The 16,506-nt window shown below is 49.9% G+C and overlaps 1 protein-coding gene across 1 annotated transcript in view; it reads right to left on the minus strand.

The window, feature by feature from the left end:
• Positions 1 to 7,167, minus strand: part of LOC120056804 (heat shock protein beta-1-like) — a 14,826-nt gene extending 7,659 nt beyond the window's left edge. The window contains 1 exon segment of the mRNA XM_039005005.1: positions 6,539 to 7,167. Within this exon segment, the coding sequence (XP_038860933.1) occupies positions 6,539 to 7,019 (481 nt within the window). The 5' untranslated portion in view covers positions 7,020 to 7,167.
• Positions 7,168 to 16,506: the final 9,339 nt, after the last annotated feature.

Here is a 16,506-nt window from a genome sequence, read left to right on the forward strand (position 1 = left end):
GTTTGAGTGAGATGCTGTTTGTTAGAGTGAGATGCTGTTTGTTTGAGTGAGATGCTGTTTGTTAGAGTGAGATGCTGTTTGTTTGAGTGAGATGCTCTCTCTCTCTCTATGTGTTGCTGTTGCCCCTCTGTCTGAAAGTTCCCCTGATACTTCAATACTATCAGTAGGGAGCTACTGGTTCACTCTTTAGGAGGACCATCTGTTCTGTTTTACGAGGGGCTGAGAATAGAAGTCATGCCCCCCCCTCCCTCCTCCCCTGTCGCCCCCCCCCCCTCCCTGTCGCCCTTGCCTGGTGTCGGTCCTGTTCATCCATGTCCACTTTGACACGTTCCCTAGCACGTTACATGTTAAATGGAGGCTCTAACTCAACTTCTTAAGGATCCGCCCCTTTTTTTAAACCAATTTTGTTGCCTAAAATGACATAGTTTTTGACTGGTTTTTAAACCAGATTCCTACAAGCCAGGCCTGAAATTCTGCCCTGCTGTCTCACAGTATATCTGTTTGCTATGACGACAGCTGAGCTGCTAATAGGAGATTGCCACAGGGACCTGTCCCCTTTTCCCGCAGGACCACAACACTGAGGAGAGAAAGGACCTTTAAACAGGCATTCATCAACACTGAGGAGAGAGGGTGTGAAAGGACCTTTAAACAGGTATTCATCAACACTGGGGAGAGAGGGTGTGAAAGGACCTTTAAACAGGCATTCATCAACACTGAGGAGAGAGGGTGTGAAAGGACCTTTAAACAGGCATTCATCAACACGGAGGAGAGAAAGGACCTTTAAACAGGTATTCATCAACACGGAGGAGAGAAAGGACCTTTAAACAGGCATTCATCAACACGGAGGAGAGAAAGGACCTTTAAACAGGCATTCATCAACACGGAGGAGAGAAAGGACCTTTAAACAGGCATTCATCAACACGGAGGAGAGAGTGAAATTACCTTTAACCAGTGCATGTTTAATGGGCCTTTACCCAGGGCCTTTAACCAGGGCCTTTAACCAGTGCATTAAACCAGGGCCTTTAACCAGGGCGTTTAACCAGGGCGTTTAACCAGGGCCTTTAACCAGGGCGTTTAACCAGGGCCTTTAACCAGGGCGTTTAACCAGGGCCTTTAACCAGGGCCTTTATCCAGGGCCTTTACCCAGGGCCTTTAACCAGGGCCTTTAACCAGGGCCTTTAACCAGGGCCTTTAACCAGGGCCTTAACCCAGGGCCTCTACCCAGGGCCTTTAACCAGGGACTAAACCCAGGGCCTTAACCCAGGGCCTTTAACCAGGGCCTTAACCCAGGGCCTTTAACCAGGGACTTTAACCAGGGCATTTAACCAGGGCATTTAACCAGAGCCTTTAACCATGTATTTAACCAGGGCATTAAACCAGGGCCTTAACCAGGGCCTTTAACCAGGGCCTTTAACCAGGGCCTTTAACCAGGGCCTTTAACCAGGGCCTTTAACCAGGGCAATTAACCAGAGCCTTTAACCAGGGCCTTTACCCAGGGCCTTTAACCAGGGCCTTTACCCAGGGCCTTTAACCAGGGCCTTTAACCAGGGCATTTAACCAGGGCCTTTAACCAGGGCCTTTAACCAGGGCCTTTACCCAGGGCCTTTACCCAGGGCCTTAACCCAGGGCCTTTAACCAGGGCCTTAACCCAGGGCCTTTAACCAGGGCCTTTACCCAGGGCCTTTAACCAGGGCCTTTAACCAGGGCCTTAACCCAGGGCCTTTAACCAGGGCCTTTAACCATGTATTTAACAAGGGCATTAAACCAGAGCCTTTAACCAGGGCCATTAACCAGGGCCTTTAACCAGGGCCTTTACCCAGGGCCTTTAACCAGGGCCTTTAACCAGGGAATTTACCAAGGGCCTTTACCCAGGGCCTTTAACCAGGGCCTTTAAACAGGGCCTTTACCCTGGGCCTTTAACCAGGGCCTTTACCCAGGGCATTTAACCAGGGCCTTTAACCAGGGCGTTTAACCAGGGCCTTTAACCAGGGCGTTTAACCAGGGCCTTTAACCAGGGCCTTTATCCAGGGCCTTTACCCAGGGCCTTTAACCAGGGCCTTTAACCAGGGCCTTTAACCAGGGCCTTTAACCAGGGCCTTAACCCAGGGCCTCTACCCAGGGCCTTTAACCAGGGACTAAACCCAGGGCCTTAACCCAGGGCCTTTAACCAGGGCCTTAACCCAGGGCCTTTAACCAGGGACTTTAACCAGGGCATTTAACCAGGGCATTTAACCAGAGCCTTTAACCATGTATTTAACCAGGGCATTAAACCAGGGCCTTAACCAGGGCCTTTAACCAGGGCCTTTAACCAGGGCCTTTAACCAGGGCCTTTAACCAGGGCCTTTAACCAGGGCCTTTAACCAGGGCAATTAACCAGAGCCTTTAACCAGGGCCTTTACCCAGGGCCTTTAACCAGGGCCTTTACCCAGGGCCTTTAACCAGGGCCTTTAACCAGGGCATTAAACCAGGGCCTTAACCAGAGCCTTTAACCAGAGCCTTTAACCAGAGCCTTTAACCAGAGCCTTTAACCAGAGACTTTAACCAGAGCCTTTAACCAGAGCCTTTAACCAGAGCCTTTAACCAGAGCCTTTAACCAGAGCCTTTAACCAGAGCCTTTAACCAGGGCCTTTAACCAGGGCCTTTACCCAGGGCCTTTAACCAGGGCCTTTAACCAGGGCCTTTAACCAGGGCCTTTACCCAGGGCCTTTAACCAGGGCCTTTAACCAGGGCCTTTAACCAGAGCCTTTAACCAGGGCCTTTAACCAGGGCCTTTAACCAGGGCCTTTACCCAGGGCCTTTACCCAGGGCCTTAACCCAGGGCCTTTAACCAGGGCCTTTACCCAGGGCCTTTAACCAGGGCCTTTAACCAGGGCCTTAACCCAGGGCCTTTAACCAGGGCCTTTAACCATGTATTTAACAAGGGCATTAAACCAGAGCCTTTAACCAGGGCCATTAACCAGGGCCTTTAACCAGGGCCTTTACCCAGGGCCTTTAACCAGGGCCTTTAACCAGGGAATTTACCAAGGGCCTTTACCCAGGGCCTTTAACCAGGGCCTTTAAACAGGGCCTTTACCCTGGGCCTTTAACCAGGGCCTTTACCCAGGGCATTTAACCAGGGCCTTTACCCAGGGCCTTTAACCAGGCCTTTAACCAGGGCCTTTACCCAGAGCCTTTAACCAGGGCCTTAAACCAGGGTCTTTAACCAGGGCCTTTACCCAGGGCCTTTAACCAGGGGCTTAAACCAGGGCCTTTAACCAGGGCATTTACCCAGGGCCTTTAACCAGGGCATTTAACCAGGACCTTTAACCAGGTCTTTAACCAGGGCCTTTAACCAGGGCATTAAACCAGGGCATTTAACCAGGGCATTAAACCAGGGCCTTTAACCAGGGCATTTACCCAGGGCCTTTAACCAGGGCATTTAACCAGGACCTTTAACCAGGTCTTTAACCAGGGCCTTTAACCAGGGCATTAAACCAGGGCCTTTAACCAGGGCATTAAACCAGGGCATTTAACCAGGGCATTAAACCAGGGCCTTTAACCAGGGCATTAAACAACACTGGGCTGCTGAATGAGAGGGTACGTTACTGGGACCAGATTGAAAATGCATTCACTCCCTACTGTAAGTCGCTCTGGATAAGGGAGCCTACGAAGTGTAGAAGGAAGTGCACTCTGTTAGAGACAAAGTAGAGTCGCAATTCAACAGCTCAGACACAAGAGGTATGTGGCAGGGTCTACAGTCAATCACGGATTACAAAAAGAAAACCAGCCCCGTCAAGGACCAGGATGTCTTGCTCCCAGACAGACTAAATAACTTTTTTGCTCGCTTTGAGGACAATACAGTGCCACTGACACGGCCCGCTACCAAAACCTGCGGGCTCTCCTTCACTGCAGCCGAGGTGAGTAAAACATTTAAACGTGTTAACCCTCGCAAGGCTGCAGGCCCAGACGGCATTCCCAGCCGCGTCCTCAGAGCATGCGCAGACCAGCTGGCTGGTGTGTTTACGGACATATTCAATCAATCCTTATCCCAGTCTGCTGTTCCCACATGCTTCAAGAGGGCCACCATTGTTCCTGTTCCCAAGAAAGCTAAGGTAACTGAGCTAAACGACTACCGCCCCGTAGCACTCACTTCCGTCATCATGAAGTGCTTTGAGAGACTAGTCAAGGACCATATCACCTCCACCCTACCTGACACCCTAGACCCACTCCAATTTGCTTACCGACCCAATAGGTCCACAGACGACGCAATCGCAACCACACTGCACACTGCCCTAACCCATCTGGACAAGAGGAATACCTATGTGAGAATGCTGTTCATCGACTACAGCTCAGCATTTAACACCATAGTACCCTCCAAACTCGTCATCAAGCTCGAGACCCTGGGTCTCGACCCCGCCCTGTGCAACTGGGTACTGGACTTCCTGACGGGCCACCCCCAGGTGGTGAGGGTAGGTAACAACATCTCCACCCCGCTGATCCTCAACACTGGGGCCCCACAAGGGTGCGTTCTGAGCCCTCTCCTGTACTCCCTGTTCATCCACGACTGCGTGGCCATGCACGCCTCCAACTCAATCATCAAGTTTGCGGACGACACTACAGTGGTAGGCTTGATTACCAACAACGACGAGACGGCCTACAGGGAGGAGGTGAGGGCCCTCGGAGTGTGGTGTCAGGAAAATAACCTCACACTCAACGTCAACAAAACAAAGGAGATGATTGTGGACTTCAGGAAACAGCAGAGGGAGCACCCCCCTATCCACATCGACGGGACAGTAGTGGAGAGGGTAGTAAGTTTTAAGTTCCTCGGTGTACACATCACGGACAAACTGAATTGGTCCACCCACACAGACAGCGTTGTGAAGAAGGCGCAGCAGCTCCTTTTCAACCTCAGGAGGCTGAAGAAATTCGGCTTGTCACCAAAAGCACTCACAAACTTCTACAGATGCTCAATTGAGAGCATCCTGTCGGGCTGTATCACCGACTGGTACGGCAACTGCTCCGCCCACAACCGTAAGGCTCTCCAGAGGGTAGTGAGGTCTGCACAACGCAGTGTAGGTGTCCTGGAGGGCAAACTACCTGCCCTCCAGGACACCTACACCACCCGATGTCACAGGAAGGCCATAAAGATCATCAAGGACAACAACCACCCGAGCCTCTGCCTGTTCACCCCGCTATCATCCAGAAGGCGAGGTCAGTACAGGTGCATCAAAGCAGGGACCGAGAGACTGAAAAACAGCTTCTATCTCAAGGCCATCAGACTGTTAAACAGCCACCACTAACATTTAGTGGCCGCTGCCAACATACTGACTCAACTCCAGCCACTTTAATAATGGGAATTGATGGAAATGTATGTAAAAATGTATCACTAGCCACTTTAAACAATGCCACTTAATATAATGTTTACATACCCTACATTACTCATCTCATATGTATATGTATATACTGTACTCTATATCATCTACTGCATCTTGCCATCTTTATGTAATACATGTATCACTAGCCACTTTAAACTATGCCACTTTATGTTTATATACCCTACATTACTCATCTCATATGTATATACTGTACTCTATACCATCTACTGCATCTTGCCTATGCCGTTCTGTACCATCACTCATTCATATATCTTTATGTACATATTCTTTATCCCTTTACACTTGTGTGTATAAGGTAGTAGTTGTGGAATTGTTAGGTTAGATTACTCGTTGGTTATTACTGCATTGTTGGAACTAGAAGCACAAGCATTTCGCTACACTCGCATTAACATCTGCTAGCCATGTGTATGTGACAAATAACAATTGATTTGATTTGAGAAAGAGACAGAGTCAGACAGAGTCAGACAGAGACAGAGACAAACAGAGACAGAAAGAGACAGAGACAGACTGACAGAGACAGACAGAGACAGCGACAGACTGACAGAGACAGACAGAGACAGAGACAGACATAGACAGAGATAGAGAAAGAGACAGAGTCAGACTGACAGAGACAGACTGACAGAGACAGACAGAGACAGACAGAGACAGAGCTAGACAGAGATAGAGAAAGAGACAGAGTCAGACAGAGTCAGACAGACTGACAGAGACAGACAGAGACAGACTGACAGAGACAGACAGAGACAGAGACAGACTGACAGAGACAGAGACAAACAGAGACAGAAAGAGACAGAGACAGACTGACAGAGACAGACAGAGACAGCGACAGACTGACAGAGCTAGACAGAGATAGAGAAAGAGACAGAGTCAGACAGAGTCAGACAGAGACAGAGACAAACAGAGACAGAGACAAACAGAGACAGACTGACAGAGACAGACTGACAGAGACAGACAGACAGAGACAGACAGAGACAGAGACAGACTGACAGAGACAGACAGAGACAGACTGACAGAGACAGACTGACAGAGACAGACTGACAGAGACTGACAGAGACAGACAGAGACAGACAGAGACAGACTGACAGAGACAGACTGACAGAGACAGACAGACAGTGACATTGCCAGAAACAGACACACAGAGAGATCTCCAGATATGAGCTACTCACCAGTGATCTCCACCACGCCATCCTTGGTCTTGATCACCAGCTCCTCAGGGGAGAAGTGGTTGACGTCCAGAGTGACCTTCCAGGCCTCCTGGGTCTGCTTGATCTCAGACATGCCAGAGCTGAGCTGGCGAGAGAGGGCATGGGCGTACGATGCTGCCCCAGCCTGAGTCATCATGGGGGCCTGGGGCATCACCGCGGCCTGGGGCATCATGGCAGCCTGCATCATGGCACTATGCAGGGGGAACATCACAGGGCTCTGGGGCATCATGGAGGGTATGAATCCAGCAGCGGACATGTCAGGGCTAAGGGCAGATGGGCGCATGTAGCCGGGCCAGTGGGTGCTGGGGAAGGTGGGGAACTCCTCAGGGAGGGCCGGCATGCCGAAGGCCTGGTCAAAGAGCCGGCTGCCCTGGTAACAGTCATGGAAGGGGTCCCAGCTGGGGGTGCGGAGCAGGCTGAAGGGGACACGTCTCTCTGTCATGGTTGATGGAGGAAGAGGAGTAGTACTGTACCAGTAGAAGAGCTGTGGTCTGGCTGACTGGCTGGCTGACTGACTGGCTGACTGGCTGGCTGACTGTAGATGACTTTGGTTGGTCTCTCTCAAACTTCCAACGAAAGTTCTGTCTGCTCCTCGGCCGAAGGCTTTTATGCACACAGCAACCGCCCACCTCTCGTCAACACTGTCACTGGCCCTCCCTTCTCAACCCCTACGCCCCATCCCCCCCCACACACACCTCCCTCAGCCAGATATTTATAGAAGGAACTAGAATGTCTATTCATGGCAGATGTAGCACTAGAATGGAATCTAAATCCAAGGACCTCCCATCGACCAATCGAACACAGCTACCCAGCACTCTGTTTCACCCCCTCCCTCCCTCCCTCCCTCCCTCCCTCCCTCCCTCCCTCCCTCCCTCCCTCCCTCCCTCCTTCCTTCCTTCCTTCCTTCCTTCCTTCCTTCCTTCCTTCCTTCCTTCCTTCCTTCCTTCCCTCCCTCCTTTGCTTCCTTCCTTCTTTCCCTCCCTCCCTTCCTTCCTTGCTTCCTTCCTCCTTCCTTCCCTCCCTCCCTCCCTCCCTCCCTCCCTCCCTCCCTCCCTTCCTTCCTTCCTTCCTTCCTTCCTTCCTTCCTTCCTTCCTTCCTTCCTTCCTTCCTTCCTTCCTTCCTTCCTTCCTTCCTTCCTTCCCTCCCTCCCTCCCTCCCTCCCTCCCTCCCTCCCTTCCTTCCTTCCTTCCTTCCTTCCTTCCTTCCTTCCTTCCTTCCTTCCTTCCTTCCTTCCTTCCTTCCTTCCTTCCTTCCTTCCTTCCTTCCTTCCTTCCCTCCCTCCCTCCCTCCCTCCCTCCCTCCCCTCCTTCCTTCCTTCCTTCCTTCCTTCCCTCCCTCCCTCCCTCCCTCCCTCCCTCCCTCCCTCCCTCCCTCCCTCCCTCCCTCCCTCCCTCCCTCCATCCCCTGCCAATTGTAATCCCCCCTCCAAGCTCACCCTAGCCATGACACAGGGCTAGAGGAATCTGACAGTCTGCTGTAAAGTAGACAGCCCTGCTCAGCAGGTCTACAGCCCCCCTGCATAGTGGGGAGATGTAAGTGTGCCGTTTCTAACACACAGGCTGGTAGAGAACAGTATGTTATGTTACAAGCCAGCCACTTATGTGCAATTAGCAGCTATACATTAAGAATGTACACTGGTATCCTAGGAGCTCAAACAAGCATAACACAACAGACACCACACCCACACACATGCTTGCATACAGTACATCCACAGACCCACAAGCACACAGAGGATGCACTCCCTCAACTAAAACGTTATGTTGGAGGTGTTTGGTGTGATAGGAGTTAGTCCTGACATGAAGAAAAGGAACCAGAGCTTAGTTAGACAGGTGTTAACACTGACCATGTCAGGTAGAACCTATATCTCCTCTCTGACTCCTCTCTGTCTCTTCTCTAACTCCTCTCTGCCTCCTCTCTGTCTCTTCTCTAACTCCTCTCTGACTCCTCTCTGTCTCTTCTCTAACTCCTCTCTAACTCCTCTCTGTCTCATCTCTAACTCCTCTCTAACTCCTCTCTAACTCCTCTCTGTCTCTTCTCTAACTCCTCTCTGCCTCCTCTCTGTCTCTTCTCTTACTCCTCTCTAACTCCTTGCTGTCTCCTCTCTAACTGCTCTCTAAATCCTCTCTGTTTCCTCTCTAACTCCTCTCTGTCTCATCTCTAACTCCTCTCTAACTCCTCTCTAACTCCTCTCTGTCTCATCTCTAACTCCTCTTTAACTCCTCTCTGACTCCTCTCTGCCTCTTCTCTAACTCCTCTTTAACTCCTCTCTAACTCCTCTCTGCCTCCTCTCTGTCTCTTCTCTAACTCCTCTCTAACTCCTCGCTGTCTCCTCTCTAACTGCTCTCTAACTCCTCTCTGTCTCCTCTCTGTATCCTCTCTGACTCCTCTCTGTCTCATCTCTAACTCCTCTCTAACTCCTCTCTGTCTCATCTCTAACTGCTCTCTAACTCCTCTCTGTCTCCTCTCTAACTCCTCTCTGACTCCTCTCTGTCTCTTCTCTAACTCCTCTCTGACTCCTCTCTGTCTCTTCTCTAACTGCTTTCTAACTCCTCTCTGTCTCCTCTTTAACTCCTCTCTGTCTCCTCTCTGTCTCCTCTCTAACTGCTCTCTAACTCCTCTCTGTCTCCTCTCTAACTCCTCTCTGTCTCCTCTCTGTCTCTTCTCTAACTCCTCTCTGACTCCTCTCTGTCTCTTCTCTAACTCCTCTCTGACTCCTCTCTGTCTCTTCTCTAACTGCTTTCTAACTCCTCTCTGTCTCATCTCTAACTCCTCTCTGTCTCCTCTCTAACTCCTCTCTGTCTCTTCTCTGTCTCCTCTCTAACTGCTCTCTAACTCCTCTCTAACTGCTCTCTAACTCCTCTCTGTCTCCTCTCTGTCTCCTCTCTATCCCCTCTCTAAATCCTCTCTAACTGCTCTCTAACTCATCTCTGTCTCCTCTCTGTCTCTTCTCTAACTGCTCTCGAACTCCTCTCTATCCCCTCTCTAACTCCTCTCTGTCTCCTCTCTAACTGCTCTCTAACTCCTCTCTAACTGCTCTCTAACTCCTCTCTGTCTCCTCTCTAACCCCTCTCTGTCTCCTCTATACCTCTTCTCTGTCTCCTCTCTAACTCCTCTCTAACTCCTCTCTGTCTCCTCTCTAACTCCTCTCTAACCCCTCTCTAACCCCTCTCTGTCTCCTCTCTATCCCCTCTCTAACTCCTCTCTGTCTCCTCTCTAACCCCTCTCTGTCTCCTCTATACCTCTTCTCTGTCTCCTCTCTGTCTCCTCTCTAACTCCTCTCTAGCTCCTCTCTGTCTCCTCTCTAACTGCTTTCTAACTCCTCTCTGTCTCCTCTTTAACTCCTCTCTGTCTCCTCTCTGTCTCCTCTCTGTCTCCTCTCTGTCTCCTCTCTAACTCCTCTCTAGCTCCTCTCTGTCTCCTCTCTAACTGCTTTCTAACTCCTCTCTGTCTCCTCTTTAACTCCTCTCTGTCTCCTCTTTAACTCCTCTCTGTCTCCTCTCTGTCTCCTCTCTAACTCCTCTCTAGCTCCTCTCTGTCTCCTCTCTAACTCCTCTCTAGCTCCTCTCTGTCTCCTCTCTAACTGCTTTCTAACTCCTCTTTGTCTTCTTTCTAACTGCTCTCTAACTCCTCTCTAACTCCTCTCTAGCTCCTCTCTGTCTCCTCTCTAACTCCTCTTTGTCTTCTTTCTAACTGCTCTCTAACTGCTCTCTAACTCCTCTCTAACTCCTCTCTAACTCCTCTCTAGCTCCTCTCAGTCTCCTCTCTAGCTCCTCTCTGTCTCCTCTCTAACTGCTTTCTAACTCCTCTCCGTCTCCTCTTTAACTCCTCTCTGTCTCCTCTCTGTCTCCTCTCTGTCTCCTCTCTGTCTCCTCTCTAACTCCTCTCTAGCTCCTCTCTGTCTCCTCTCTAACTGCTTTCTAACTCCTCTCTGTCTCCTCTTTAACTCCTCTCTGTCTCCTCTCTGTCTCCTCTCTAGCTCCTCTCCGTCTCCTCTCTAACTGCTTTCTAACTCCTCCCTGTCTCCTCTTTAACTCCTCTCTGTCTCCTCTTTAACTCCTCTCTGTCTCCTCTCTGTCTCCTCTCTAACTCCTCTCTAGCTCCTCTCTGTCTCCTCTCTAACTGCTTTCTAACTCCTCTTTGTCTTCTTTCTAACTGCTCTCTAACTCCTCTCTAACTCCTCTCTAGCTCCTCTCTGTCTCCTCTCTAACTCCTCTTTGTCTTCTTTCTAACTGCTCTCTAACTGCTCTCTAACTCCTCTCTAACTCCTCTCTAACTCCTCTCTAGCTCCTCTCAGTCTCCTCTCTAGCTCCTCTCTGTCTCCTCTCTAACTCCTCTCTGTCTCCTCTCTAACTCCTCGCTGTCGCCTCTCTGTCTCCTCTCTAACTCCTCGCTGTCGCCTCTCTGTCTCCTCTCTAACTCCTCGCTGTCGCCTCTCTGTCTCCTCTCTAACTCCTCACTATCTCCTCTCTAACTCCTCTCTATTTCCTTGCTGTCTCCTCTCTATCTCCTCTCTAACTCCTCTTTGTCTCCTCTCTAGCTCCTCTCTGTCTCCTCTCTAACTCCTCTCTGTCTCCTTTGTCTCCTCTCTAACCACTCTCTAACTCCTCTCTGTCTCCTCTTTGTCTCCTCTCTAACTCCTCTCTATCTCCTTTGTCTCCTCTCTAACCACTCTCTAACTCCTCTCTGTATCCTCTCTGTATCCTCTCAGTCTCCTCTCTAGCACCTCTCTATCTCCTCTCTGTCTCCTCTCTAACTCCTCTCTGTCTCCTTTCTAACACCTCTCTGTCTCCTCTCAATCTCCTCTCTAGCACATCTCTGTCTCCTCTCTATCTTCTCTCTGTCTCCTCTCTAGCTCCTCTCTGTCTCCTCTCTAACTCCTCTCTGTCTCCTCTCTATCTCCTCTCTGTCTCCTCTCTATCTCCTCTCTGTCTCCTCTCTAACTCCTCGCTGTCGCCTCTCTGTCTCCTCTCTAACTCCTCGCTGTCGCCTCTCTGTCTCCTCTCTGTCTCCTCTCTAACTCCTCACTGTCTCCTCTCTATCTCCTCTCTGTCTCCTCTCTAACTCCTCGCTGTCTCCTCGCTGTCTCCTCTCTAGCTCCTCTCTGTCTCCTCTCTAACTCCTCTCTGTCTCCTCTCTATCTCCTCTCTGTCTCCTCTCTATCTCCTCTCTGTCTCCTCTCTAACTCCTCGCTGTCGCCTCTCTATCTCCTCTCTAACTCCTCTTTGTCTCCTCTCTAGCTCCTCTCTGTCTCCTCTCTAACTCCTCTTTGTCTTCTTTCTAACTGCTCTCTAACTGCTCTCTAACTCCTCTCTAACTCCTCTCTAACTCCTCTCTAGCTCCTCTCAGTCTCCTCTCTAGCTCCTCTCTGTCTCCTCTCTAACTCATCTTAGTCTCCTCTCGAACTCCTCTCCGTCTCCTATTTGTCTCCTCTCTAACTCTGCTGTTTCTTCTCTCTGTCTCCTGTCTAACTACTCTCAGTCTCCTCTCTAACTCCTCACAGTCTCCTCTCTATCTCCTCTCTGTCTCCTCTCTAACCCCTCGCTGTCTCCTCGCTGTCTCCTCTCTAGCTCCTCTCTGTCTCCTCTCTAACTCCTCTCTGTCTCCTCTCTATCTCCTCTCTGTCTCCTCTCTAACTCCTATATGTCTCATCTCTAACTCCTCTTGTTCTCATCTCTATCTCCTCTCTGTCTCCTCTCTGTCTCCTCTCTAACTCCTCACTGTCTCCTCTCTATCTCCTCTCTGTCTCCTCTCTAACTCCTCGCTGTCTCCTCGCTGTCTCCTCTCTAGCTCCTCTCTGTCTCCTCTCTAACTCCTCGCTGTCGCCTCTCTGTCTCATCTCTGTCTCCTCTCTAACTCCTCACTGTCTCCTCTCTATCTCCTCTCTGTCTCCTCTCTAACTCCTCGCTGTCTCCTCGCTGTCTCCTCTCTAGCTCCTCTCTGTCTCCTCTCTAACTCCTCTCTGTCTCCTCTCTATCTCCTCTCTGTCTCCTCTCTATCTCCTCTCTGTCTCCTCTCTAACTCCTCGCTGTCGCCTCTCTATCTCCTCTCTAACTCCTCTTTGTCTCCTCTCTAGCTCCTCTCTGTCTCCTCTCTAACTCCTCTTTGTCTTCTTTCTAACTGCTCTCTAACTGCTCTCTAACTCCTCTCTAACTCCTCTCTAACTCCTCTCTAGCTCCTCTCAGTCTCCTCTCTAGCTCCTCTCTGTCTCCTCTCTAACTCATCTTAGTCTCCTCTCGAACTCCTCTCCGTCTCCTATTTGTCTCCTCTCTAACTCTGCTGTTTCTTCTCTCTGTCTCCTGTCTAACTACTCTCAGTCTCCTCTCTAACTCCTCACAGTCTCCTCTCTATCTCCTCTCTGTCTCCTCTCTAACTCCTCGCTGTCTCCTCGCTGTCTCCTCTCTAGCTCCTCTCTGTCTCCTCTCTAACTCCTCTCTGTCTCCTCTCTATCTCCTCTCTGTCTCCTCTCTAACTCCTATATGTCTCATCTCTAACTCCTCTTGTTCTCATCTCTATCTCCTCTCTGTCTCCTCTCTGTCTCCTCTCTAACTCCTCACTGTCTCCTCTCTATCTCCTCTCTGTCTCCTCTCTAACTCCTCGCTGTCTCCTCGCTGTCTCCTCTCTAGCTCCTCTCTGTCTCCTCTCTAACTCCTCTCTGTCTCCTCTCTATCTCCTCTCTGTCTCCTCTCTATCTCCTCTCTGTCTCCTCTCTAACTCCTCGCTGTCGCCTCTCTGTCTCCTCTCTAACTCCTCGCTGTCGCCTCTCTGTCTCCTCTCTAACTCCTCGCTGTCGCCTCTCTGTCTCCTCTCTAACTCCTCACTATCTCCTCTCTAACTCCTCTCTATTTCCTTGCTGTCTCCTCTCTATCTCCTCTCTAACTCCTCTTTGTCTCCTCTCTAGCTCCTCTCTGTCTCCTCTCTAACTCCTCTCTGTCTCCTTTGTCTCCTCTCTAACCACTCTCTAACTCCTCTCTGTCTCCTCTTTGTCTCCTCTCTAACTCCTCTCTATCTCCTTTGTCTCCTCTCTAACCACTCTCTAACTCCTCTCTGTATCCTCTCTGTATCCTCTCAGTCTCCTCTCTAGCACCTCTCTATCTCCTCTCTGTCTCCTCTCTAACTCCTCTCTGTCTCCTTTCTAACACCTCTCTGTCTCCTCTCAATCTCCTCTCTAGCACATCTCTGTCTCCTCTCTATCTTCTCTCTGTCTCCTCTCTAGCTCCTCTCTGTCTCCTCTCTAACTCCTCTCTGTCTCCTCTCTATCTCCTCTCTGTCTCCTCTCTATCTCCTCTCTGTCTCCTCTCTAACTCCTCGCTGTCGCCTCTCTGTCTCCTCTCTAACTCCTCGCTGTCGCCTCTCTGTCTCCTCTCTGTCTCCTCTCTAACTCCTCACTGTCTCCTCTCTATCTCCTCTCTGTCTCCTCTCTAACTCCTCGCTGTCTCCTCGCTATCTCCTCTCTAGCTCCTCTCTGTCTCCTCTCTAACTCCTCTCTGTCTCCTCTCTATCTCCTCTCTGTCTCCTCTCTATCTCCTCTCTGTCTCCTCTCTAACTCCTCGCTGTCGCCTCTCTGTCTCCTCTCTAACTCCTCTCTATTTCCTTGCTGTCTCCTCTCTATCTCCTCTCTAACTCCTCTTTGTCTCCTCTCTAGCTCCTCTCTGTCTCCTCTCTAACTCCTCTCTGTCTCCTTTGTCTCCTCTCTAACCACTCTCTAACTCCTCTCTGTCTCCTCTTTGTCTCCTCTCTAACTCCTCTCTATCTCCTTTGTCTCCTCTCTAACCACTCTCTAACTCCTCTTTGTATCCTCTCTGTATCCTCTCAGTCTCCTCTCTAGCACCTCTATATCTCCTCTCTGTCTCCTCTCTAACTCCTCTCTGTCTCCTTTCTAACACCTCTCTGTCTCCTCTCAATCTCCTCTCTCTCCTCTCTAACCTCTGTTTCCTCTCTAATTCCTCTCTATCTCCTCTCTGTCTCCTCTCTAACTCCTGTCTAACTCCTCTCTATCTCCTCTCTGTCTCCTCTCTGTCTCCTCTGTTTCCTCTCTATCTCCTCTCTGTCTCCTCTCTAATTCCTCTCTATCTCCTCTCTGTCTCCTCTCTAACTCCTCTCTATCTCCTCTCTGTCTCCTCTCTGTCTCCTCTGTTTCCTCTCTAACTCCTCTCTGTCTCGTCTCTAATTCCTCTCTATCTCCTCTCTGTCTCCTCTCTGTCTCCTCTGTTTCCTCTCTAACTCCTCTCTGTCTCCTCTGTTTCCTCTCTATCTCCTCTCTGTCTCCTCTCTAACTCCTCTCTATCTCCTCTCTCTCCTCTCTGTCTCCTCTGTTTCCTCTCTAACTCCTCTCTGTCTCCTCTCTAATTCCTCTCTATCTCCTCTCTGTCTCCTCTCTAACTCCTCTCTATCTCCTCTCTGTCTCCTCTCTGTCTCCTCTGTTTCCTCTCTAACTCCTCTCTGTCTCCTCTGTTTCCTCTCTATCTCCTCTCTAACTCCTCTCTATCTCCTCTCTGTCTCCTCTCTGTCTCCTCTGTTTCCTCTCTAACTCCTCTCTGTCTCGTCTCTAATTCCTCTCTATCTCCTCTCTGTCTCCTCTGTTTCCTCTCTAACTCCTCTCTGTCTCCTCTCTATCTCCTCTCTGTCTCCTCTCTAACTCCTCTCTAAATCCTCTCTCTCCTCTCTGTCTCCTCTGTTTCCTCTCTAACTCCTCTCTGTTTCCTCTCTAACTCCTCTCTGTCTCCTCTCTATCTCCTCTCTATCTCCTCTCTAACTCCTCTCTGTCTCCTCTGTTTCCTCTCTATCTCCTCTCTGTCTCCTCTCTAACTCCTCTCTATCTCCTCTCTCTCCTCTCTGTCTCCTCTGTTTCCTCTCTCTCTCCTCTCTAATTCCTCTCTAATTCCTCTCTGTCTCCTCTGTTTCCTCTCTGTCTCCTCTCTAATTCCTCTCTAATTCCTCTCTATCTCCTCTCTGTCTCCTCTCTATCTCCTCTCTATCTCCTCTCTCTCCTCTCTGTCTCCTCTGTCTCCTCTCTAACTCCTCTCTATCTCCTCTCTCTCCTCTCTGTCTCCTCTGTTTCCTCTCTATCTCCTCTCTGTCTCCTCTCTATCTCCTCTCTATCTCCTCTCTATCTCCTCTCTATCTCCTCTCTCTCCTCTCTGTCTCCTCTGTTTCCTCTCTATCTCCTCTCTGTCTCCTCTCTATCTCCTCTCTATCTCCTCTCTATCTCCTCTCTATCTCCTCTCTATCTCCTCTCTGTCTCCTCTGTTTCCTCTCTATCTCCTCTCTGTCTCCTCTCTATCTCCTCTCTATCTCCTCTCTAACTCCTCTCTATCTCCTCTCTATCTCCTCTCTATCTCCTCTCTGTCTCCTCTGTTTCCTCTCTATCTCCTCTCTGTCTCCTCTCTGTTTCCTCTCTAACTCCTCTCTATCTCCTCTCTAACTCCTCTCTATCTCCTCTCTATCTCCTCTCTATCTCCTCTCTGTCTCCTCTCTAAATCCTCTCTAAAGTCACTGCAGAATGGCATTCTTAACATGGACAACCTCGTTTTGTTTTGAATAGGTTCCATTGCCGGCTCTATTTCCTGTTCATCTTTTTCAGGTGAACAAAAGACAAAAGCATTTGCGGATATAGTTAATAACAAATCATTTCATTTTAATTTCAAGTATCAACAGGGAGACACCTCTAACACAGAAGATACAATGTCTAACTTGGCCTTTGCCGAGTTGGCCCTTATATCCTAATTCCACAGAACCAGGAAGTCAAAACAATGTTGTCATCAGCTACAGAATGGCACAGTGTTCCACAGAACACAACAACAATCAGTGTCCTTGGTCCTTGGACCTCCAGTCTGGCGTCAATCCCGATCAACAGATATGAGTTTAAAATACAGCATAGCGTCTAGTGACCGAATCCCGTGACACAAATGAGTGTCACAAATAGAACACT

This window comes from Salvelinus namaycush, chromosome 12 (assembly GCF_016432855.1).
Source record: "Salvelinus namaycush isolate Seneca chromosome 12, SaNama_1.0, whole genome shotgun sequence".
Taxonomy (NCBI): Eukaryota; Metazoa; Chordata; class Actinopteri; order Salmoniformes; family Salmonidae; genus Salvelinus; species Salvelinus namaycush.